Consider the following 25,496-nt stretch of genomic DNA (forward strand, 5'->3'; position numbering starts at 1 on the left):
GCACAACTGAAAACGGAGCTAGACAAGGGTACTGAACTGCCTTCTGCAGATATGGCAGAGGCCCAGAAAATTCCTTAAGTATGCCCTGACTCACTTCCACAGCATCATGTAGTATTTTCCTTACAGACCATATCTATTAACTATGGTTCAACGTACATCAAGCTTTGTATGCTTCTTCCCACAGATACACTGCATATCTGGAACAAGGGAGAAGAGCACATGTCATCTGCAAATCCCCTATATTTATACATTTTTATTATTTTGCTTTCTTACTTATGGTTCTATAAGCAAATTTGGGGAAATTGTTGCTTTGTGTCCCAAGTAATGCATAGTAGATGGTGCTGTGGGCTTCCTATTACATCACAACATGAGGTATATAATGTCTTTTAGTGAAGCAAAGACTGATTAATGGAATTCTCCATTATAAACTTCCCCATCAACCTTTCACCTGATGTTTTTTAAATCACTGATGAACATTGCCTAGATTATTTTATTAGGGGTTGTGAAATGATGATTTTCTAATTTTGTAACTCCTTCTGCATTTATAAGTTTGAGTAATTCTATACATAATAAAAGTTTCCTTATCAACTATTCAGTTACCTCGAAAGGCAGAGTAAATGCTTGATAACTTCCCTAGATTTATCAGTTTTTAGGATAATAAATTAACCCAGCAACCCCCAGTAGTGGCCACTGTTTGGGTAGTAGGGGAGGGGAGGTTCATGTGGATTTTTAAATATCATTTGATGTGTTTTAATGAATTGTGGTCAATATTCTTTGTGATGGTCAAATTTGTAAATCAGTATCAATCTTTCAGAAACTAATTTTAGCAACATATAACAAAAGCCCAAAAATGCCATAACTTTAAATTTCATTTTTGTAATATAAACATAAAAATGTTAATCACATTGTTATTGTATAAGTGAATGACCTAAAAATATATGTGGGGAATTAATGACTAAATTACAGTATATCTAAATAACAGATACTATATACTCACTTAAAAATCACGATTATCAGGTTCTGGTTCCCGGTAAGATGGAGTAAGCACATTCCTCCTGTCTCACCCATTGAATGCAGCTAAAAATCCTAGGTAGAATATATTGGAGCAGCTGTTTGGGGAGTCTGAAAAGTAAATAATACAGAAGAAATAAGGACGAAGACAAGAACTTAAGATGCCTCTGAACCTATGGCAAGTTTACTAGTGTGTTTTCCTTTAGTTCATCACCACTTGGGCCTAGTCAAGTGCAACCATGGAGGTACACGGAAGCATAAGATAACTAAAGATGCAGCTTCCTGGATCCAGAAAGCACCAAAGGAGATTGCAGACATGAAAGCTTGTGAAAACAACCCCATTAAATTGTTTATAAACTCCAGGGCTTACCCCAGGGTATGCATGTGTGGATCTGATTCTAACCAGTATATAAAAGACTTTGAGATCTAAACTGATAGATAAACTATCACCCAGGTTATATATTTGCTACTGGATGGTACACACACTGACAGCACTGCAAATATCACCAAATAGCACGACAAACAGCCCTGCAAAGAGGCTTTGAAAAGTAAACTGACATACCATAGCTCACAGAGGAACACTGTAACTTGAAGCCTAAACATAAGATAATTGCTTGCTAAAACAAAAATAACATTCATCACAGAATTTTAACAAGATCAAGTCTTAAAATATTCAAAATTTCCAGGATACCAAAAATTACTTGATATATAAAGCGGCAGGAAAATCTCAACTCACATGAGAAAAGATTAGTAAAAGACAATAATGCTGAGATGACAAATGTTGGAATTATCTGACAAACTTTAAGGAGCTCCAACAATCAGTAAAATTACTGAAACAAGCCAGGCATGGTGGCATGCACCAGTAGTCCCAGCTACTTGGGAGACTGAGGCAGGAAGATCACTTGAGCCCAGGAGTTGGAGGGTAGCCTAGGCAACTAGTGACATCTTATCTCTTTAAAAAACCAACAAACAAAAAAACCCCAAGTATCAAAAAGAAATAGAAGGTATAAAGAAGAAACAAATAAAGAATTCAAAAGTAAATTAACCAAAAAAAAAAAAAAGTTTTTTTTTGAGACAGGGTCTCATTCTGTCTCACAGGCTAGATTGCAATGGTGCAATCACAGCTCACTGCAGCCTTAACCTCCTGGGCTCAAGCAATCCTCCTGCCTCAGCCACCCAAAGAGCTGGGACTACAGGGGCATGCCGCCACACCCTGCTAATTTTTGCTTTTTTTTTTTTTTTTTTGTAGAGATGAGGTTTTACCATGTTACCCAGGCTGGTCTCGAACTCCTGAACTCAAATGATCCAACCACCTCAGCCTGCCAGAGTGCTGGCATTACAGGTGTGAACCACCATGCCTGGCCACCACAAAATTTTTTAACTCATTGATAGGTTTGATAATAGCAGAATAGAGAAAACAAAGGGAAGTCAATGAACTTGAAGACAGATCAATTGATAGTATCCAATGAACAACAAAGAAAACATATTTTTTTTAAAAAATGAACCGAGGGACCTGTGAGGCAATGCCAAAAGGTCTAACATTCATGACATTAGAGCTGTAGAAGGAGAGGATAAAGAATGCAATGCTGAAAAATATATATATACAAAGAATACCTGAAAACTTCAAATTTGGTGAAGGAAAACTTAGTAAATATGTTTCCAGTAGATTTGTTATTAAAGAATTACTAAAAGTTCTTGAGACATAAGGTAAATGATACCAGAGGGAAACTTGGGACACCAGCAAAGAAGGAAAAGATGATAAAAGAGCCAATTTATCAAGAAAGCATAACAATTCTAAATGTGTTTGCATCTGACAAGAGAATGTCATAATATATAAGAAAAAATGATAGAGATCACAATGGGAACAGACAGATCTACATTTGCATTTGGAGACTGCATCAGTCCTTTCTCAACAACTGATAGAACTAGTGACAGAAAATCATTCCACCCAACAACAGTAGAACGCACATCCTTTTGCACGTGAACATTTACCAAAACAGACCATATCCTGGGTCATAAAACAAACCTAGAAGAATACACAAAGTATGTCCTCTGACCATAATGGGAATAGATTAGAAATAAATAAAAGAAAGAAATAGAGAAAATTCTCCAAACGCTTAGAAATTAACAAACTTCTAAATAATCCCTAGGTCAAAGAGATGGTCTTAAGGAAATCAGAAAAGATTATAAACTGAAAAAAAAATCACAGCTTAAAATAAGAATTTTACTCAATTAAATGCTTATATGAGAAAAGAAGAAATGCCTCAGTCAACAATCTAAGCTTCCATCTAAACAGACTAAAGGAAGAAAAGCAAAGTAAACTCAAAGGAAGCAGAAGAAAGGAAATAATAAAGAGCATATATCATTGAAGTTGAAAACAAAAAAATTAATGAAGTCAAAAGCCTGTTTGAAAAGATCAACAAAATTGAAAAAACTCTAGTCAGACAAAGAGAAAAAGAAGACATAGATTATTGATATCAGGAACGAAAGAGGGTATATTATCTTAAACTTTACCGACATTAAGTAGATAAAAAATAATGTCATGAACTACTGTATGCAAATAAGTTTAACAACATAATTTGAATGGAATAATTCCTTGAAAGCCACAAACTCCCAAACTGGCAGAAAATGAAAGAGATCATCTGAATCCTATGGCTATTAAAGGAATTAAATTTGTAGTTTAAAACAAAACAAAAAACTCTGTAAAAGATATCTCCAGGTCCCGATGGTTTCACTGGTGAATTCGTTGAGAGAAAAATATACTAGCAATTGTACACATTTCTTTCAGAAAATATGAGATGATAATTCAACACATCCCAGCTCATTTTCTGAGGCTACTACCCAAAGACAGTACAAAAAAATATATCAAGCAGTCCCATGGAATTTTTTACAAAACGAAAGAAAAAAAAGTACAAAAAACTATAGACTACTGTCTCTCATACATATAGAAGTAAAAATCCTCAACAAGGATTAAGAATTTAGTAATATATAAAAATAATAGTATACCAGAATTAAGTGGGATTTACCTTGGGAATGCACAGCTTATTCAATATTCAAAAATTAATGTAATCCACAATTTTAGCAATATAAATAAGAAAAATCAACTGATCAAATCAACTGGTACAAAACGCATGTCTGACAAAATTCCATACCCATTCATAATTAAAAAAAAAAAAAGCTCAGAAAACTAGGAGTAGAAGGGGGCTTCCTCAAACTATAAACAGTTTCTACCAAGAAGGAAAAAGAGAATACTACAGCTATTATCCTACTTGATAGAGAAAGACTGAATGTTCTCCTCCTAAGATTGGAAACATGGTAAAAATGTCCACTTTTACCACTCTTATGGAACACTGTACTAAAGAAGAAATGAAACCATCCCTTTTTGAAGACAAAATGGTTCCTACAACTAATAAGTGCATTTAGCAAGGTCACAAGATATATGGTCAACACATAAAAATCAGTTGTATTTCTTTTTTTTCTTTTTTTTGAGACAGTCTCGCTCTGTCACCCAGGCTAGAGTGCAATGGCATGACCTCGGCTCACTGCAACCTCCACCTCCCTGGTTCAAGCAATTCCCCTGCCTCAGCCTCCCTAGTAGCTGGGATTACAGGCGCATGCCACCACGCCTGGCTAATTTTTTTGTATTTTTAGTAGAGATGGGGTTTTACCATGTTGGCCAGACGGGTCTCGAACTCCTGAACTCAGGCGATCTGCCTGCCTCGGCCTCCCAAAGTGCTGCGATTACAGGCATGAGCCACTGCTCCCGGCCCAATTGTATTTCTATATACTAGTAATGTACAATTGAAAACCAAAAAAGCTTTTTAAATTACAGTAGCTCCAAAATAAAAGAAATACTGTGTTATAAGTCTAACAAAACATTCCATCTGTATGCTAAAAACTTAAGAAGATTAAAATAAATGGGCCTGGCATGGTGGCTCATGCTTGTAATCCCAACACTTTGGGAGGCCTAGGAGGGCGGACCTGAGGTCAGGAGTTCGAGACCAGCCTGGGCAACATGGTGAAACACCGTCTCTGTTAAAAATTAAAAAAAAATTAGCCGGGTGTGGTGGCACACGCCTGTAGTCCCAGCTACTCGGGAGGCTGAGGCAGGAGAATCGCTGGAATCCGGGGGGCGGAGGTTGCAGTGAGCCAAGATCCCGCCACTGCTCTCCAGTCTGAGCAACAGAGCGAGACTCTGTCAAATAAATAAATAAACAAATAAATAGACGTGTTTACGGTTTGGACTCAATATAGTAAAGATGTCAGCTGTCTCCTGACTAATCTAAAGATTTCTGATTAATCTAAAGATTTGATAAAATTCTGATCAAAATCCCAGAAGGATTTTTTAAAGATATCAACAAGCTGATTCTAAAATTTATACAAAGAGACAAAGAAGCTAGAATAACAAAAAACATTTTGAAAAAGGAAAATAATGTTGGAAGAATCATACATGATCTTAGGACTTTTGCTAAAGCAGGGGTTGACAAACATTTTCTGTGAAGGGCCATTTAGTAAAGATTTTTCGTTTTGCAGGTCACATAGTCTGTCACAACTACTTAACTGTCATCATAGCAAGGAAGCAGCCATAGATAATATAAAATGAAGGTGTTCCAATAAAACTTTATTTACTAAAATATGTATGAACTGGATTTGGCCTAGGGACTGTGGTTTGCCATCCCCAAAGCTATAACTAATCAAGAAATTACAGTATTAGTAAAAGGACAGACACACAGATTAATGAAACAGAACATATAACCCAGAAATAGACCCATATAAATATGCCCAGCTGATTTTTGACAAAAGTACAAAGGTAATTCAATGGAGAAAGGACAGTTTTTCAACAAATGGTATTGGCACAATACACATCTATGCACACACAGACACACAAAGAATCTCAAACTAAACCTCACACATTACTCTCAAAAATTAACTAAAAATAAATCATAGATCTAAATATAAAATGTAAAACTATCAAACTTTTAGAAGAAAGCATAGGAGGAAATATTTGTGACCTGGGATTAACAAAGAATTCTCCAACTAGACACCAAAAGCATGATCCATTTTAAAAAAAATTGGTAACTTCATCAACTGTTGTTCCTCAAAAGGCACTGTTAGGAGCCTGAAAAGACAAGCTACATGATGGGAGCAAATATTTGCAAGTCACATATCCAGCAAAGGAGTTGTATCCAGAATATATACAGAACTCTCAAAGCTCAACAGTAAGAAAACAAATAGCCCAACTACAGTGGTCAAAAGACTTGGACGGACATTTCAATAAGGAGATATATGGATAGCAAACAAATAAATTTAATATCATTAGCTATTTGGGAAATTGAAATTAAAACCATGATGAGATAGATACCTCTGTACACCTATTAGAATGTCAATAATTTTTAAAAATACTGACAATTCCAGGTGCTGGTGAGGATGATGCAAAGTAACTGAACTCTCATTCATTGTCACATGAAATGTAATATAAAATGGTACAACTCTTCTGGGAAATGGTTTTGCAGTTTCTTATAAAGTTAAACATGTATTCACCATATGATTCAACAATCCCATTAAGTATTTACACTAGAAAAGTAAAAACAGGTTCACACAAGAACCTGTACATGAATGCTTGTAGCAGTTTTATTCATAATTTTCAAAAACTGAGAAAAATACCCTTCAACAGGTGAATAAATAAACTGGTACACACATCTGTAATGGAATACTGCTCAGCAATAAAAAGCAGTGAACCATTGATACACGTTTAACAACTTGGATGAATATCAGGGCATTATACTGAATGACAGAAGTCAGTCACAAAAGTTTATATGGTATAATTCCAATTATACAACATTCGTGAAGTCAAAACTATAGTTATGAAGAAGATTTCTGTGGTTGCCAGGGTGTATAGGTTGAGGGGGGTGTGACTATAAAGTATATAAGGGAGGGTTTTTTGGCATGATGAAACTGTTCTATATTCTGTTTGTAATGGTAATAACAGGAATCTAAACATCTGTTAAAATTCACAAAACTCTATACCTTAAGAAAGTCAGTTTTAACATATAAACAGTACAAATTTTGAAACAAAAAAAAATAAGTGAAAGATGATGACATGAAATTTCACAAGACCACATTATCTCAGTTTTATTTTTTTAAAAGATACATAATAATAAGTAGTGGAGCTAAATATCCAGAGAACAACTCTGGATATTTATATTATTCTTTTTCTATGTTTTGGTGGGGGGTTTTCTACATCAAAAGTGAATTACTTTTACAAGTTTATAAAACTTCATCATTCATTTTAATTTTATAATAACCATGAGTTCAGAGCATCACATTTGGTTTCCATGATTGTTTCTCTTAAAACTTCATATGTAAAATACATTATCTGTATGTTAAAGTTTAATTTAACTGCTCTTTGAAATGTCCGGTAAAATATTTAATGGTGGAAAAATTAAAAGTGGCTTTCTCTGTTTTTAAATATAATGGTATTTAAATGATTACTATATTGTTGAAAGTTTCCAAAGAAATTTTTTAATTACATTTTTTAACCCAGAAATTTTAAAATATTTTAATACTTTAAAATCTATAACTTATACCTAACCTTAAAATTTTCTTTTTTAATCCTTTTTCCAATTAAAAACACCCATATACTGCAGACAAATAATTGACAGAAGGAATGAACTTGAAAAAGACATCTGTTCTGGATTTTTGATGACTAATACCTGTAATGCAGAAGGTAATGGTATTCAAGACACCCAAGTATTCAAAGTATAACAGAAAAACTATGTTATAGCTTGCAAGAACTTTCAGTAAATTAATAAAAATAGGAAAACTCTGAGCATTTCTAGTTGGTATAAGACTGCTTGTCATTGATATAAAATACCAAGTTGCCTGATTATTACAAAGGTGAAATTTCAATGATCATACAAATAAATATAGATAAACTTGGAGATCTTGTTAAAAAGTTGATTCTGATTCAGTAGATCTGGGCTGGAGCCTATGGCTCTGCATTTCTAATAAGCTCTCAAGTGATATGCTGCTAGTATATACTATAGTATATACTGTACATAGTAAATACTGTAATGCAAGGTAGCCATACACATATATATGAAAATGATTGGCACTTTCATACTATGTTAAGGTTTGGTTTTTTATTTCTCTAGAGTTCTCAGCATTGTAACTTGTTATTATTTTAAGCATTTCTGTTTTTAGTGTTGTAAAAAAATTTTCTTAAGGTCCATTATTAGACTTTTAAGATAATTAATGTTTTAATCTTTTACTTTAGACGGAGAACTGAGAGAAGACGGCAGAGAACAGGTAAAACACTTTCTCTGTTTATTACTAGACATTTAAATTCTAAGAGAAAAGCATAATGTATGTGATTATTTTGAACTCAAGAAATGCTATCTATTGGTCTACATTAACTGGACTACATTAACTAGATTAACTGGTCTACATTAACTACACTAACAGCTTCTAAAAAACTATTCAGCTTTTCAGTATTCCCAAGTTGTAATTATTATTTAAAAGCTATTTTAAAATAAAATTGTGCATAACAGAGTAGGTACAAATGAAATTACACATCTTCAAGTTGACTCAAAATGATTCAGTAGGGAGAAAGTAGAAGGGATATAGGTGAATTAAGAGTAACCAGATGTTGGCAGGGCGCGGTGGCTCATGCCTGTAATCCCAGCATTTTGGCAGGCCGAGGCAGGTGGATCACTTGAAGCCAGGAGTTTGAGACCAGCCTGGCCAACATGGCAAAACCCTCTCTACTAAAAATACAAAAATTAGCCAGGTGTGGCGGCTGCACCTGTAATCCCAGCTGCTTGGGAGGCTGAGGCATGAGAATTACTTGAACCCAGGAGGAAGAAATTGCAGTGAGCCAAGATCATGCCACTGCACTCCAGCCTGGGTGACAGAGCAAGACTCTGTGTCACAGAAAAAAAAAAAAAGAGTAGCCAGGAGTTGATAACTGATGAAGCTGGGTAGCGGGTAATACAGCAGTTTGCAAATGTCATTCTCTCTTTGGTATATGTTTGAGATTATCCAAAGTAAAAAATTTAAAAATAAAAGGTGTATAATAATGATTAAATTATTCAATATATTTTATTACATATAATTTTTATAAATAATGCATATAAAATATCACATCTGACAGGTAGTTCTGAACCCTTCTCCCTGTCTGTCTCTGACATCGCATCTCAGTTCATTTTGAGAGGAAATAGCAATTCCCTGTTATACCAATTACAGAAAGGCTAGGATTTATTGTGAGACTTGAGTCTGAATGATAGTCCCACAATTTCTAGCATTATAACTTTGGGCGAGTCATTTCATCTCTCTAAGCCTCAACTTCTTCATTCCTAAAATAGAGATAATGCCACACACTCCACGGGATTTTTATGCTCTTTTTTGAACACAAATGTGATAGGACTTTGCTAATTATATGGAACTATACTAATGATAGTAATGGTCAATATCATTGCTTCAATCTACTTCTTTCTGGACATACCTGCATTGAAAATAAAAATAATAATCTTTATTTGCTTGGAGGGAAATACGCCATATTACAGTTGAATATACATGCCTAAAAATTTGTTTAATTTGCGAAAGCTTCAAGAAACTTTACCATAAATTGTATATATTTTAAATAGCTTATTTTTTAAGAATACTTGTTTTAAAAAAAGAACAACAACAACATCCTGGCCAGGTGCAGTGGCTCACACCCAAGCACTTTGCGAAGCTAAGGAAGGTGGATTGCATAAGCCCAGGAGTTCGAGACCAGCCTGGACAACATGGCAAAACCCCATCTCTACTAAAAATACAAAAAGTAGCCAGGCACAGTGGCGTGTACCTGTAGTCACAGCTACTCAGGAGGCTAAGGTGGGAAGATCACTTGAGCCCAGGAGCTGGAGATTGTAGTGAGCTGAGATCACACCACTGCACTCCACCCCGAGCAATAGCAGAGTAAGACCCTGTCTTGAAATAAGCAAACAAACAAAAAAACAGCATCCTGTCACAACTTTACAGACACATCCACTTGGATAAACAAGTGTACATGAAATTCAATCAAGAAACTGACTTCCCAAGGATCTTTCTGGAAGGGTCTTTATAGAGAATACGGGAAATATCAGTTTGTGTACTAAAGTATAGGATGGTTTTTGTAATGTAATTTGTCACAACACTGAGTTCAGTTACTAATATAGCTTAAATTCAGATTAGCACTAACTCATATACACTTTATGTTCAGTGCTCTGGTTTCTTGTTTAGAAATTGCTATTAAGTACAGATAAGATACGGATTATAACAGGCTGTCATTGTTTGCAAAGTCTTCTTGTGAAATTTCCACATGCTACATTTTAAAGTAGGGTTTCTGCATATGTGTGTCTTTGCATAATTTTCTATTGCTATAATAACTATTTTACAACATATTTCTTTTAATCAACTTTTTTCTCAACCAATTGAATATATTCAACAAAAATAATAATAAAACATTATTGTTAGTATTTATCAAGTACTTCTTATTTTTCTGGTTCTGGACTCAGTACCTTATGTTTTAATTCAGTTAATTCTCACAACAAACCTATGAGATGGATACTACTATTAGCCTCATATAAACAATGATACTGAGACATACAGATTAGTAATTTCCCATAGTCTCCCAGGTTGTAAAGTGCAAAGCTGGAATTCAAACCCAAAGAGTCTGGCTCTTAGAACAGGGTTTCTGAACCTTAGCGCTATTGACATTTTGGGCCAAATAATTATTTGCTCTTGGGCTGTCCTGTGCATTGTAGGATGTTTAGCAGCAATCCCTGGCCTCTGTCTACTGAATGCCAGTAGTTTCCCAACCCCAGTCACGGCAACCAAATAACTCTCCAGACATTGCCAAATGTCTCCTGGGGGGAGGAAGACAGTAAAAAGTCATCCTTGGTTAAGAAACACAACCCTAGAGAAACCCCTACATGACATCACCTCTCAGAAAGCCACACATACAAAAATATGGAAAGCCAGAAAACAAAATAGAAATCACCTTCATCCCACCATTGAGAGAAAAATCATTAACATTACCAGTACCTTTGAAGTCCCCTGGGTGTCCCTCCTCAATTACATTTCTTCTTCCATCTACTCTCAGTCTTAAATTTTGTCTTAACCATTCCTTTGCTTGTCTTTATGGTTTTCCCATATGAGGCAAGTTCCATAAATAAAATCTTTTTTTTTTTTTAAGAGAAAGAGTCTCACTCTGTCACCCAGGCTGGAGTGCAGTTGCATGAATACAGCTCACTGTAACCTCAAACTCCTGGGCATAAGCAGTCATCCCACCTCAGCCCTCTGAGTAGCTAGAATTATAGGTGCATGCCACCATGCCTAGCTAATTTTGGGCTTTTTGTAGAGACAGGGTCTTGCTATATTGTTGGTCTCAAACTCATTTAACAACTTGTTTAATTTTACTTCTTTCTGAACTTTATATAAGTGGAAGCATAGTGCATTCTTCTTGTTACTTACTTTTTTCACTAAATATTATTTTTGAATATAGCCATGCTGACATATGTAGATGTAGGTATGTTCATTTTCACTGCCTATAGTATTTCACCAACTGAATACAATTTATTCATCCACTACTCAGTTTATTCATTCTTCTGTTAATGGACATTTATGTTGATTCTAGCTTTTTCTATTACAAACAGGGCAACTATATATTCCTAGGGTATATACTTAGGAGGGAAATTTCTGGTCACAGGCAATACACATCTTTAATTTTAATAAATAATTCCAAATATTTCCTAGAGTAGTTTTGCCAATTTATATTTCCACTAAACAAGTATAAGAGTTTCCATTTCTCCACATCTTGCTAATACTTAAACACTCAGGTTTTTAAATGTTTGCCATCCCTAGTAGCTGTGTAGTGGTTTCTCATTGAGGTTTTAATTTGTATTTGCCTGATTAATAATGAGGTTGAACATCTTTTCATATGTTTCTTGTCATCTTGTTTCTTCTTCCTTGAAATGCCTATTCCTATGTTTTACTCATTTTTCCACTGAGTTCTTTGCCTTTTTCTCACTGATTTGTAGTAGTCTTTATATATTTTAGAAACTAATCCTTTGTCAGTGTTACAAATAACTCCTCCCAAGTTGTTGCTTATCTTTTTCCTGTCTTTGTGGTTGACGAAAAAAATTTTTGACTATATTAAAGACAAGAATGCACCATTATACCTTTATGGTATGCTTTTATATCTTGTTTAAGATGTCCTTCCTTATTTCCAATCTCATACAGATAATCTCCTTTTATTAAAGTTTTTACCTTTCACATTTGTCTTTAATCCATTGGGGTTTGGGGGGTGTGTGTGTGTGTGTGTGTGTGTGTGTGTGTGTGTGTGTTGGCTCCTGTGTCCTTTTAACCCTATTAGTCTTTGGCAGCAGCCTAACTTTTATGGCATGAGATGTCCCAGACTCATCTTGTAAATTCCTTGTAAATTCCCTGTCTTACACCTAGAATCTACTATTTCTCCATTTCTTCTGTTTTCTCTGGGTTAATCTTGGCTTTTAGACTTTTTTAGTGGACAGAAAAGAAAATACTTTTTTTTTTTTTCTCAGCTAGGAGTAGTGGTTCACACCTGTAATCCCAGCACTTTGGGAGGTGGGTGGATCACGTGAGGCCAGAAATTCAAGACCAGCCTGGTGAACATGGTGAAACCCTGTCTCTACTAAAACAAAAACAAAAACAAAAACAAATATTAGCTGGCGTGGTGGTACACGCCTGTAATCCCAGCTACTCGGGAGACTGAGACACAAGAATCGTTTCAACCCAGGAGGCAGAGGTTGCAGTGAGGAAAGGTCATGCCACTGCACTCCAGCCTGGGCGACAGAATGAGACTCTGTCTCAAAAGGAAAAATGAACGACTTTTTTTTTCTTGATACAGTGTCTCATTCTGTCACCCAGACTGGAGTGCAGTGGTGTGATCACAGCTCACTGCAGCCTTAACCTCCCAAGCTCAAGCCATCCTCCCACCTCAGCCTCCTGAGTTGCTGAGACATTTTTATCAACTCTCAGGAATCAGCAGCAGAAAGACATTAATTGGTATCTCCAGTCCAGGCTTCATCCCAGGCTTCAAACTGATAATACCTACAAGCCAATGTTAAAATAACTGTTCCTTCTAGGAAGTTCCATACCATCTTGTACTTTTCCTATCACCATAAATATCACTTTTTATTATAACTCTGGTTTAATTATCTCCTTCACTAGGCTGTAACTTTTTTTTTTTTAAGACAGAGTCTTACTCTGTCACCCAGACTGCAGTGCAGTGGCACGATCTTGGCTCACTGCAACCTCTGCCTCCGGGTTCAAGCACTTCCCCTGCCTCAGCCTCCCAAGTAGCTGAGATGACAGGCACGTGCCACCACTCCCAGCTAATTTTTGCATTTTTAGTACAGATGAGGTTTCACCATGTTACCCAGGTTGGTCTCGAACTACTGAGCTCAAGTGATCTGCCCACCTTGGCCCCCCAAAGTGCTGGGATTACAGGCATAAGCCACCGCACCCAGCCTATTAGGCTGTAACTTTCTAAAAGGCAGTATCTGTATCCATTTTGCTCTACATCTTACTGTTAGCAACAGACATGGAATTCTATAGTGAATGTTTTTAAAATAACGTAGGCAAAAATGCATGAATAAAGAAGTCTTTGACTAGATAATATCCCAAACATAAGATGTCTTAAACTAAACTCATCATTTTCCCCTCAAACTCCAAACTTGCTCCTCCATATGTGGTCTCTGTCGTTCTTGATTCTCTATAACCCACTTACAATTAATCCAACCAATCAAATTCAATTGATTAATGCTCCTAAATATTTCTAGAAACTAGCCCTATAACCATTGGAATTTAGGCTAATCAATCATCTTCACTTGGAGTACTGCTTCCTAATTATTATCTTTGTCTTTAGTCTATACCCACTACCACCACCACCACCTCCTGAAATCTAGCCTCCACAATGCTGCTAAAGTAACCTACCTAAGTATCATTCCCCTCCCTAAAACCCCATAGGATAAAGTCCAAGCTCCTTATCATGGTGTATAAGACTCTCCATTAACTAACCTGTGCTTTCCAGTTTTATTTCCTGCCACTCTTTACCTCAAAGAGTCTGAGTTACTTCATTCTTACATCCCTAATACTTATTATATCACTTTGAGCACTATAGGTGTCACTAAATGTTGACTGAACCAAACTAGACCTATGTAGGCTTAGATACCTTCTCAGTAACACTAGTTTTACCAAAATTTTATTATGAAAAGTTTTAAATATACAGTAAAGTTCTAAGAAGGTACAGTAAACATCCGTATGCCCACTATTTGGATTCGACCATTAATGTCTTACAATAATTGCGTTATCACTTATCTGTCCATTAACCTGTCCCTTTATCAATCCATCTTATTTTTTTCAACTTTTATTGCATTGAAACATCTTATTTTTGATACATTTCAAAGTAAGTTGCAGATATCCATACGCTTCGCCTCTTTAGCCACTTTAGCATACATATCATTAACATGTTAAAAACTCTCGGCCGGGAACAGTGGCTTACGCCTGTAATCCCAGCACTTTGGGAGGCCGAGGCGGGTAGATCACGAGGTCAGGAGATCAAGGCCATCCTGGCCAACATGGAAACCCCATCTCTACTAAAAATACAAAAATTAGCTGGGCATGGTGGCGTGTGCCTATAGTCCCAGCTACTCAGGAGGCGGAGGCAGAGATTACAATGAGCTAAGATTGCACGACTGCACTCCAGCCTGGGCAATACAGCAAGACTCTGTCAAAAAAAAAAAAAAAAAAAAAAAAACATGCTCTCAATAAACTAGGTACTGAAGGAACATACCTCAAAAAAAAAGAGCCATATATGACAAACCCATAGCCAAAATCATACTGAACGGGCAAAAGCTGGAAACATTCCCCTAGAAAACTGACACAAGACAAGGATGCCCTCTCTCACCACTCCTATTCAACAGAGTATTGGAAGTTATAGCCAGAGCAACCAGGCAAGAGAAAGAAATAAAGGGCATCCAAATAGGAAGAGAGGAAGTCAAACTATCCCTGTTTGCAGACAACATGGTCCTATATCTAGAGAACCCCATAATCTCAGCCCAGAAGCTCCTTCAGCTGATAAACAACTTCAGCAGTTTCAGGATACAAAACCAATGTACAAAAATCACTAGCATTCCTATACACCAACAATAGCCAAGCCAAGAGCCAAATCAGGAACACAATCCCATTCACAATTGTTACAAAAAGAATAAAACACCTAGGAATGCAGCTAATCCAAGAGGTGAAAGATCTCTACAATGAGAACTACAAAACACTGCTCAAGGAAATCAGAGATGACACAAACAAATGGAAAAACATTCCATGCTCATGAACAGGAAGAATCAATATTGTTAAAATGGCCATACTACCCAAAGCAATGTATAGATTCAATGCTATTTCTATTAAACTACCACTGAGATTCTTCACAGAACTAGATAAAAACTACTTTAAAATTCAGGCCCTTTTCTTTTGCAGCTGGGAGGCAGGTAGCCCAGGACAAGTTTTCAAGCCCATCATGCCCTCTGCCTGGAAAAAGACTCAGGACTGTTGTTCGGGGGCATGGTGGGAGTGAGACAGGCCCTTCAGTTTGCATGGGAGCTGGGTGAGGCCAGTGACTGCCGGCTTTCCCCTACTTCCCTGAGAAACTGCATTTCTCAGCAGAGGCAGCCATAATCCTCCTAGGTACCCAACTCCAGTGACCTGGGGATCTCACCCCCATCCGCCACAGCAGGCACAGCAAGACCTGCCCAAGGAGAGTCTGAGCTCAGACATTCCTAGCCCCACCCCCACCTGATGGTACTTCCCTATTCACCCTGGTAGCAGAAGACAAATGGCATATAATCTTCGGAGTGCCAGGGCCCACCCACCGCTGGTCCCTCTCTATATTACTACAGCTGATGCTTTCTGGAAAGCGCACCTCCTGGCAAGAGTCCAACCAGCCCAAAAATAGAGCATTAAACCACCAAAGCCAAGAACCCTCACGGAGTCCATCACACAGCCCTGCCATCTCCACTGGAACAGGCACTGGTATCCATGAATGAGAGACCCATAGATGCTTCATATCACAGGACTCTGTGCAGACAACCCCCAGTACCAGCCTGGAGCCAGATAAACCAGCTGGGTAGCTAGACCCAGAAGAGAAACAACAATCACTGTAGTACGGCTCACAGGAAGCCACATCCATAGGAAAAGGGGGAGAGTACTACATCAAGGGAACACCCTGTGGGACAAAAGAACCTGAACAGCAGCCTTCAGCCGTAAACCTTCCCTCTGATAGAGCCTACCCAAATGAGAAGGAACCAGAAAACAAACCCTGGTAATATGACAAAACAAGGCTCTTCAACACCCCCAAAAAATCACACTAGTTCAGCAGCAGTGGATCCAAATCAAGAAGAAATCCCTGATTTACCTGAAAAAGAATTTAGGGAGGTTAGTTATTAAGCTAAAGAGGGATGGACTAGAGAAAGGTGAAGCCCAATTTTAATGCGAGGAAATCCAAAAAGTGATGCAACAAGTGAAGGGAGAAATATTCAAGGAAATAGATAGCTTAAAGAAAAAACAACCAAAAAATCAGGAAACTTTGGACACACTTTTAGAAATGTGAAATGCTGCCCAGGCATGGTGGCTCACCCCTCTAATCCCAGTACTTTGGGAGGGTGAGGCGGGCAGATCACAAGGCCAGGATTTTGAGACCAGTCTGGCCAACATGGCGAAACCCCATCTCTACTAAAAATACAAAAATTAGCTGGACAAAAATACAAAAATTAGCCAGGGAATCACTGGAACCCAGGAGGTGGAGGTTGCATTGAGCCATTGAGCCGTGCCACTGCACTCCAGCCTGGGTGACAGGGCGAGACTCCGTCTCAAAATAAAATAAAATAAAATAAAGGGTAAATGCTCTGGAAAGTCTCACCAATAGAATTGAACAAGGAGAAGAAAGAAATTCAGAGCTCGAAAACAAGGTCTTTGAACTAACCCAATCCAACAAGGTCAAAGAAAAAAGAATAAGAAAATATGAACAAAGTCATGAAGAAGTCTGGGATTACGTTAAACAACCAAACTTAAGAATAATCAGTGTTCCTGAGGAAGAAGAGAATTCTAAAAGCTTGGAAAACATATTTGGGGGAATAATCAAGGAAAACTTCCCCAGCCTTGCTAGAGACCTAGACATCCAAATACAAGAAGCACAAAGAACACCTGGAAAATTCATTGCAAAAAGATCTTCGCCTAGGCACATAGTCATCAGGTTATCCAAAGTTAAGACAAAAGAAAGAATCTTAAAACCTGTAAGACAGAAGAACCAAGTAACCTATAAAGGAAAACCTATCAGATTTCTCAGCAGAACCCCTACAAGCTAGAAGAGATTGGTGCCCTATCTTCAGCCTCCTCAAACAAAACAATTATCAGCCAAGAATTTAGTATCCAGCAAAAGTAAGCATCATGTATGAAGCAAAGATACAGTTGTTTTCAGACAAACAAATGCTGAGAGAATTTGCCATTACCAAGCCACCACTATAAGAACTGCTAGAAGGAGCTGTAAATCTTGAAACAAATTCTGGAAACACATCAAAACAGAACCTCTTTAAAGCATAAATCACACAGGACCTATAAAACAAAAATACATGTTAAAAAGCAAAAACAACAAAAAAAACAAAGTACGCAGGCAACAAAAATCACAATGAATGCAACGGTACCTCATATTTCAATACTAACATTGAATGTAAATGGCCTAAATGCTCCTCTTAAAAAATACAGAACTACAGAATGGATAAGAACTCACCAACCAACTCTCTGCTGCCTTCAGAAGACTCACCTAACACATAAGGACTCACATAAACTTAAAGTAAAGGGGCAGAAAAAGGCATTTCATGCAAATGGACACCAAAAGCGAGCAGGGGCAGCTATTCTTATACCAGACAAAACAAATTTTAAAGTAACAGCAGTTAAAAGAGACCAAGAGGGACATTATATAATGGTAAAAACCTTGTCCAACAGGAAATATCACAATCCTAAAAACAGAGGCACCTGCGGTGACATGTGCCTGTAGTCCCCGCTACTCCAGGAGGCTGGGGCAGGAGAATCGCTTGAACTTGGGAGGCAGAAGGTGTAGTGAGCCAAGATCGCACCACTGCACTCCAGCCTGGATGACAGCAAAACTCTGTCTCAAAATATGTATATAGATGGGTGTGTGTGTGTGTGTGTGTGTGTGTGTGTGTGTATATATATGTATGTGTATATATATGTATGTGTGTATATATATGTATGTGTATATATGTATGTGTGTATATATATGTGTATATATATACACACACACACACACACCCCTAACACTGCAGCTCCCAAATTTATATAACAATTACTAATAGACCTAAGAAACAATTACTAATAGACCTAAGAATAGACCTAAGATCTACACTACTCCACTGACAGCACTAGACAGGACATCAAGACAGAAACTCAACAAAGAAACAATGGATTTAAACTATACCTTAAAACAAATGGACTTAACAGATATAAACAGAACATTTCATCCAACAACCACAGAACACACAGTGCATGGAACTTTCTCCAAGATACAGCATATGATAGCCCATAAAACGAGCCTCAATAAATTTTAAAAATTTGAAATTATATCAAGCACGCTCTCAGATCACAGTGGAATAAAACTGGAAATCAACTCCAAAAGGAACCTTCAGAACCATGCAAATACATAGAAATTAAATAACGTGCTCCTGAATGAGCATTGAGTCAAAAATGAAATCAAGATGGAAATTAAAAAATTATTTGAACTGAATGACAATAATGACACAACCTATCAAAACCTCTAGGATACAGGAAAGGCGGTGCTAAGATGAAAGTTCATAGCCCTAAGCACCTACATCAAAAAGACTGAAAGGGCACAAACTCACATTCTAAGGTCATACCTCAAGGAACTACAGAAACAAGAACAAACCAAACTCAAACCCAGCAGAAATAAGAGAACTGCCAAGATGAGAGCAGAACTAAATGAAATTGAAACAAACAAAAAATACAAAAGATAAATGAGACAAAAAGCTGGTTCTTTGAAAAGATAAATAAAACTGATAGATCATTAGCAAGATTAACCAAGAGAAGAAGAGAGAGAAGCCAAATAACCTCAATAAGAAACGAAACAGGAGATATTACAACTGACACCACTGAAATACAAAAGATCATTCAAGTCTACTATGAACACCTTTAGGCACATGAACTAGAAAACCTAGAAGAGATGGATAAATTCCTGGAAAAAATACAGCCCTTCTAGCTTAAATCAGGAAAAATTAGATACCCTGAACAGACCAATAACAAGCAGCGAGATTGAAATGGTATTTTTAAAATTACCAACAACAACAAAAAAAAGAGTCCAGGCCAGATGGATTCACAGGAGACATTCGGATTCTACCAGACATTCAAAGAAGAATTGGTACCAATCCTTTTGATACTATTCCACAAGATAGAGAAAGAAGGAACCCTCCGTAATTCATTTTATGAAGCCAGCATCACCCTAATACCAAATCCAGGAAAGGACATAACCAAAAAAGAAAACTATAGACCGATATCCTTGATGAACATTGATGTTAAACTTCTTAACAACTACTAGCTCTAGCTAACCAAATCCAACAACATATCAAAGAGATAATCCACCATGATCAAGTGGGTTTCATACCAGGGATGATGTAGGGATGGTTTAACATCTGCAAGCCAATAAATGTGATACACCACAGAAACAGAATTAAAAGTAAAAATCAGCTGGACATGGTGGCTCATGCCTGTAATCCCAGCACTTTGGGGGGCTGAGGCGGGCGGATCACGAGGTCAGGAGTTTGAGGCCAGCCTGACCAACATGGTGAAACCCTGTCTCTACTAAAAATACAAAAATTAGTCGGGCCTGGTGGCGCACGCCTGTAATCCCAACTACTCGGGAGGCTGAGACAGGAGAATCACTTGAACCCAGGAGGCGGAGGTTGCAGGAGCCAAGATTGCACCATTGCACTACAGCCTGGGCAACAGAGTGAGACTCTGTCTCAAAAAAAAAAAAAAGTAAAAATCACATGATCATCTCAATAGATGCAGAAAAAGCATTCGACAAAATCCAGCATCCCTTTATGATTAAAACTCTCAGCAAAATCAGCATTCAAAGGACATACCTTAATGTAATAAACTCCATCTATGACAAACCAACAGCAAACGTGATACTGAATGGGGAAAAGTTGAAAGCATTCCCTCTGGGAACTGGAACAAGATAAGAATGCCCGCTGTCACCACTCCTGTTCAACATAGTACTGGAAGTCCTAGCCAGAGCAGTCAGACAAGAGAAAGAAATAAAGGGCATCCAAATCAGTAAAGAGGAAGTCAAACTGTCACTGTTTGCTGATGATACAATCGTTTACCTTGAAAACCCTAAGGACTCCTCCAGAAAGCTCCTAGAACTGATAAAAGAATTCAGCAAAGTTTCTGGATACAAGATTAATATACAAAATCAGTAGCTCTATACACCAACAGCAACCAAGTGGAGAATCAGATCAAGAACTCAACCCCTTTTATAATAGCTGCAAAAAAAAAAAAATACTTAGGAATATACCTAACCAAGGAGTTGAAAGACCTCTACAAGGAAAACTACAAAACACTGCTGAAAGAAATCATAGATGACGCAAACGGAAACACATCCCATGCTCATGAATGGGTAGAATCAATATTGTGAAAATGACCATACTGCCAAAAGCAATCTACAAATTCAATGTAGTCCCCATCAAAATACCACCATCATTCTTCACAAAATTAAAAAAACAATTCTAAAATTCATATGGAACCAAGAAAGAGCCCACACAGCCAAAGCAAGACTAAGCAAAAAGAACAAATCTAGAGGAAGCACACTACCTGATTTCAAACTATAATATAAGGCCATAGTCACCAAAACAGCATGGTACTGGTATAAAAATAGGCATACAGATCAATGGAACTGAATAGAGAACCCAGAAATAAGTGCAAATACTTACAGCCAACTGATTTTCAACAAAGCAAACAAAAACATAAAGTGGGGAAAGGACACCCTTTTCAACAAATGGTGCTGGGATAATTGGCTAGCCACATGTAGGAGAATGAAACTGGATCCTCATCTCTCACCTTATACAAAAATCAACTCAAGATGGATTAAGTACTTAAACCTAAGTCGTGAAACTATAAAAATTTTAGAAGATAACATTGGAAAAACCCTTCTAGACATTGGCTTAGGCAAAGATTTCATTACCAAGAACCCAAAAGCAAATGCAATAAAAACAAAGATAAATAGCTGGGACCTAATTAAACTAAAGAGCTTTTTCACAGCAAAAGAAACAGTCAGCAGAATAAACAGACAACCCACAGAGTGGGAGAAAATCTTCACAATCTATACATCTAACAAAGGACTAATATCCAGAATCTACAACAAACTCAAATCAGTAAGAAAAAAACAATCCCATAAAAAAGTGGGCTAAGGACATGAATGGACAATTCTCAAAAGAACATATACAAATGGCCAACAAACATGAAAAAATGCTCAACATCACTAATGATCAGGGAAATACAAATCAAAACCACAATGCGATACCACCTTACTCCTGCAAGAATGGCCATAATAAAAAAAATCAAACAGTAGATGTGGGCGTGGATGTGGTGAACAGGGAACACTTCTACACTGCTGGTGGGAATGTAAACTCATACAGCCACTATGGAAAACAGTGTGGAGATTTCTTAAAGAACTAAGAGTAGAACTACCATTTGATCCAGCAACCCCACTATTGGGTGTCTACACAGAAGAAAAGAAGTCATTACTCAAAAAAGATACTTGTACATGCATTTTTATAGTGGAGCAATTCACAATTGCAAAATCATGGAACCAACCCAAATGCCCATCATCAACAAGTGGATAAAGAAACTGGTGTGTGTGTGTGTGTGTGTGTGTGTGTGTGTGTGTGTGTGTGTGTACACATATATACATACACATATACACACACATACGTGTATATATGTGTATATATACGTGTATATATGTGAATATATGTGTATATGTGTATATACACGTATATATATACACACACATACATACATACACAGTGGAATACTATGCAGCCATAAAAAGGAGTGAATTAATAGCATTTGTAGTGATCTGGATGAGATAAGAGACTATTATTCTACGTGAAGTAACTCAGGAATGGAAACCAAACATCGTATGTTCTCACTGATATGTAGGAGCTAAGCTATGAGGACACAAAGGTATAAGAATGATACAGAGGACTTTGGGGACTTGGGGGGAAGAGTAGGAAGGGGGTGAGGGATAAAAGAGTACTAATATGGTGCAGTGTATACCCATATTTGATGGGTGCACCAAAATCTCCCAAATCATCACTAAAGAACTTACTCATGGGCCGGGCGCGGTGGCTCACGCCTGTAATCCCAGAACTTTCGGAGGCTGAGGCAGGTGGATCACGAGGTCAGGAGATCGAGACCATCCTGGCTAACATGGTGAAACCTCATCTCTACTAAAAATACAAAAAATTAGCTGGGCGAGGTGACGGGCGCCTGTAGTCCCAGCTATGTGGGAGGCTGAGGCAGGAGAATGGCGTGAACCCCGGGGAGCGGAGCCTGCAGTGAGCTGAGACTGCACCACTGCACTCCAGCCTGGGCAACAGCGAGACTCCGTCTCAAAAAAAAAAAAAAAAAAGAACTTACTCATGTAACCAAATACCACCTGTACCCAATAACGTATGGAAAAATTAATTAATTAAAATAAAGTAGCAATATCTGGTGTTGCCAAGGTTGCAAGGAAATGGGCACTGGTATACACTGCTGAGCATGCACACAGTAGCACAACCTCTCCTCAGGGCAGCTTGACACTATGCATTGAAAGAGTTAAATGTGAACTGTAATTCACTCTCTGGAAATTCATCCTAAAAAGATAATTAAGGATGAGTACAAAAATTTAATCATAAGGATGCTCACTGCAGTGCAATTTTTTATTACAAATAAAAGTGGGAAATAATCTAAATCATCAAACAGAGGAGTGTTAAACTATGTGCACCAAAAAAAAAAAAAAAAAAAATCATATGGAACCTAAAAAGAGTCCAAAAGGCCAAGGAAATCCTAAGGAGAAAAAAAGAAAAACAAAAAGCTGGAGGCATCATTGCTACCCAACTTCAAACTATACTACAGAACTACAGTAACCAAAACAGCATGGTACCTGTACAAAAACAGACACATGGACCAGTGGAACAGAATAGAGAATGCAGAAATAAGACTGCACACCTACAACTATCTGTTCTTCAAAAAACCTGACAAAAACAAGCAATGGAGAAATGCATCCCTATTCAATAAATGGTGCTGGGATAAGTAGCTAGCTATATGTAGAAAATTGAAACTGGACCCCTTCATTAGATCATATACAAAAATTAACTCGAGATGGATTAAAGACTTAAATGTAAAACCCAAAACTATAAAAACCCTAGAAGAAAACCTAGATAAGAGCATTCAGGACACAGGCATGGGCACAGATTTCATGATGAAGATGCCAAAAGTAACTGCAACAAAAGCAAAATTGACTAATGGGATCCAATTAAACTAAACTAAACAGCTTCTGCACAGCAAAAGAAACTATCAACAGAGTAAACAGATAACCTGCAGAATGGGAGAAAATGTTTGCAAACTATGCATCTGACAAATGTCCAACATCTATAAGGAACTTAATATACAAGAAGAAAAAAAATCTATTAAAAGTGGGCAGCGGACACAAGCAGATACTTTTCAAGAAAATCATACATACAAACAACAATCATGAAAAAATGCTCAACATCTTTGATCATCAGAGAAATGCAAATCAAAACCACAATGAGATACCACCTCACACCAGTCAGAGTGACTATTAAAAAGTAAAAAACAACAACAACAACAACAACAACAACAGATGTTGGCAAGTTTGTGGAGAAAAAGGAATGCTTATACATTGTTGGTGGGTGTGTAAGTTAGTTCAACCACTGTGGAAGAGAGTGTGGTGATTCCTCAACGTCCTACAGCCAGAAATGCCATTTGACCCAGCAATCCCATTACTGAGTATATACTCAAAGAAATATAGATCATTCTGTTATAAAGACATGCATGCATATGTTCATTGCAGCACTATTCACAATAGCAAAGACATGGAGTCAACCTAAATGCCCATCAATAATAGACTGGATAAAGAAAATGTGGTACATATATACTGTGGAATACTATACAGCCATGAAAAAGAACAAGATCATGTCCCATTCAGGGACATGGATGGAGCTGGAAGCCATATCCTTAGCAAACTAATACAGGAACAGAAAATCAAATTTTGCATGTTCTCACTTACAAGTGGGAGCTAAATGATGAGAACACATGGACACATAGAGGGAAACAACAGACCATAAGGCCTATTGGAGGGTACTGGAGGGTGGAGGGTGGGAGAAGGGAGAGGATCAGTAAAAATAACTAATGGGTACTAGGCTTAATACCTGGATGATGAAATAATATACACAAAAAACCTCAAATCCCCACTACACAAGTTTACCTATGTTACAAACCTACACATGTATTCCTGAACCGAAAAGTTAAAAAAAAGAATATTTGTTTATACTCCTTTCCCTCCCCCGTAAAATGCATATAAATAAAATGCACCCATCTTAAGTGTTCTATTATGTGTCTGTATATAATACATAATACATTATATATTTTATTATACCCATATTATAATAGATTGTCTCTTTCTCTTCCTCTCTCTCACTCTCTCCATCAATCCCTGCAGGACTTTTTTCCCAAATAATTTTCTTAAATTTCATATTCTGCTCAGACCTGAAGTTAGTTTACGATTAAAGTAAGCAATGAACTATTTTTAAAATCACTACTTATTTTAACCATTACCTAGCTCTAGGCTTCATGAGATTATAAACTTTAATTCTAAGAAAACTGTTTGGGTAAAAGTCCTCTGGGGAATATATATATAGAGAGAGAGAGTAATTCAAGTATAAAGTTCTCTGACACTTTGAATTAGTTTACTAAACCTTTGGTACTACAATGGCTACATCTTTAATAGAATACATTACTGCCTGTTTACTTCTCAAGAAAAAGTATGTCCCTCAGATTTCCTTGTTCAGTGCAGTGGCTCACACCTGTAATCCTAGCACTTTGGGAGGCCAAGGTGGAAGGATTACTTAAGGCCTGGAGTTTGAACCAGCCTGGGCAACATAGCAGGACCCCATCTCTAAAAAAAATTTTTTTTTAATTAGCCAGACACGGTACACGTGCCTGTAGTCCCAGCTACTCAGAAGGCTGAGGCAGGAGCATTGCCTGAGCCCAGGAGTTAGAGGCTGCAGTAAGCCATAATCACACCTCTGCACTCCAGCCTGGATGACAGAGTG

General features: G+C 37.3%; 1 protein-coding gene across 9 annotated transcripts in view; it reads left to right on the forward strand.

Annotated features, from left to right (window-relative positions):
* Window positions 1–25,496, forward strand: part of WDPCP (WD repeat containing planar cell polarity effector) — a 730,102-nt gene that overhangs the window by 669,624 nt on the left and 34,982 nt on the right. For 5 of the 9 annotated variants that reach the window (XM_034953245.3, XM_063594910.1, XM_055107900.2 and 2 more), the window contains one exon: window positions 8,288–8,319. In XM_034953245.3, the coding sequence (XP_034809136.1) occupies window positions 8,288–8,319 (32 nt within the window). Of the gene's footprint in view, window positions 1–7,658; window positions 7,739–8,287; window positions 8,320–25,496 lie in introns of all 9 variants that reach the window. The other 4 variants (XM_055107901.1, XM_003830886.6, XM_063594911.1 and 1 more) reach the window with 1 other exon arrangement.

The sequence above is a fragment of the Pan paniscus genome, chromosome 12, assembly GCF_029289425.2.
Source record: "Pan paniscus chromosome 12, NHGRI_mPanPan1-v2.0_pri, whole genome shotgun sequence".
NCBI lineage: Eukaryota > Metazoa > Chordata > Mammalia > Primates > Hominidae > Pan > Pan paniscus.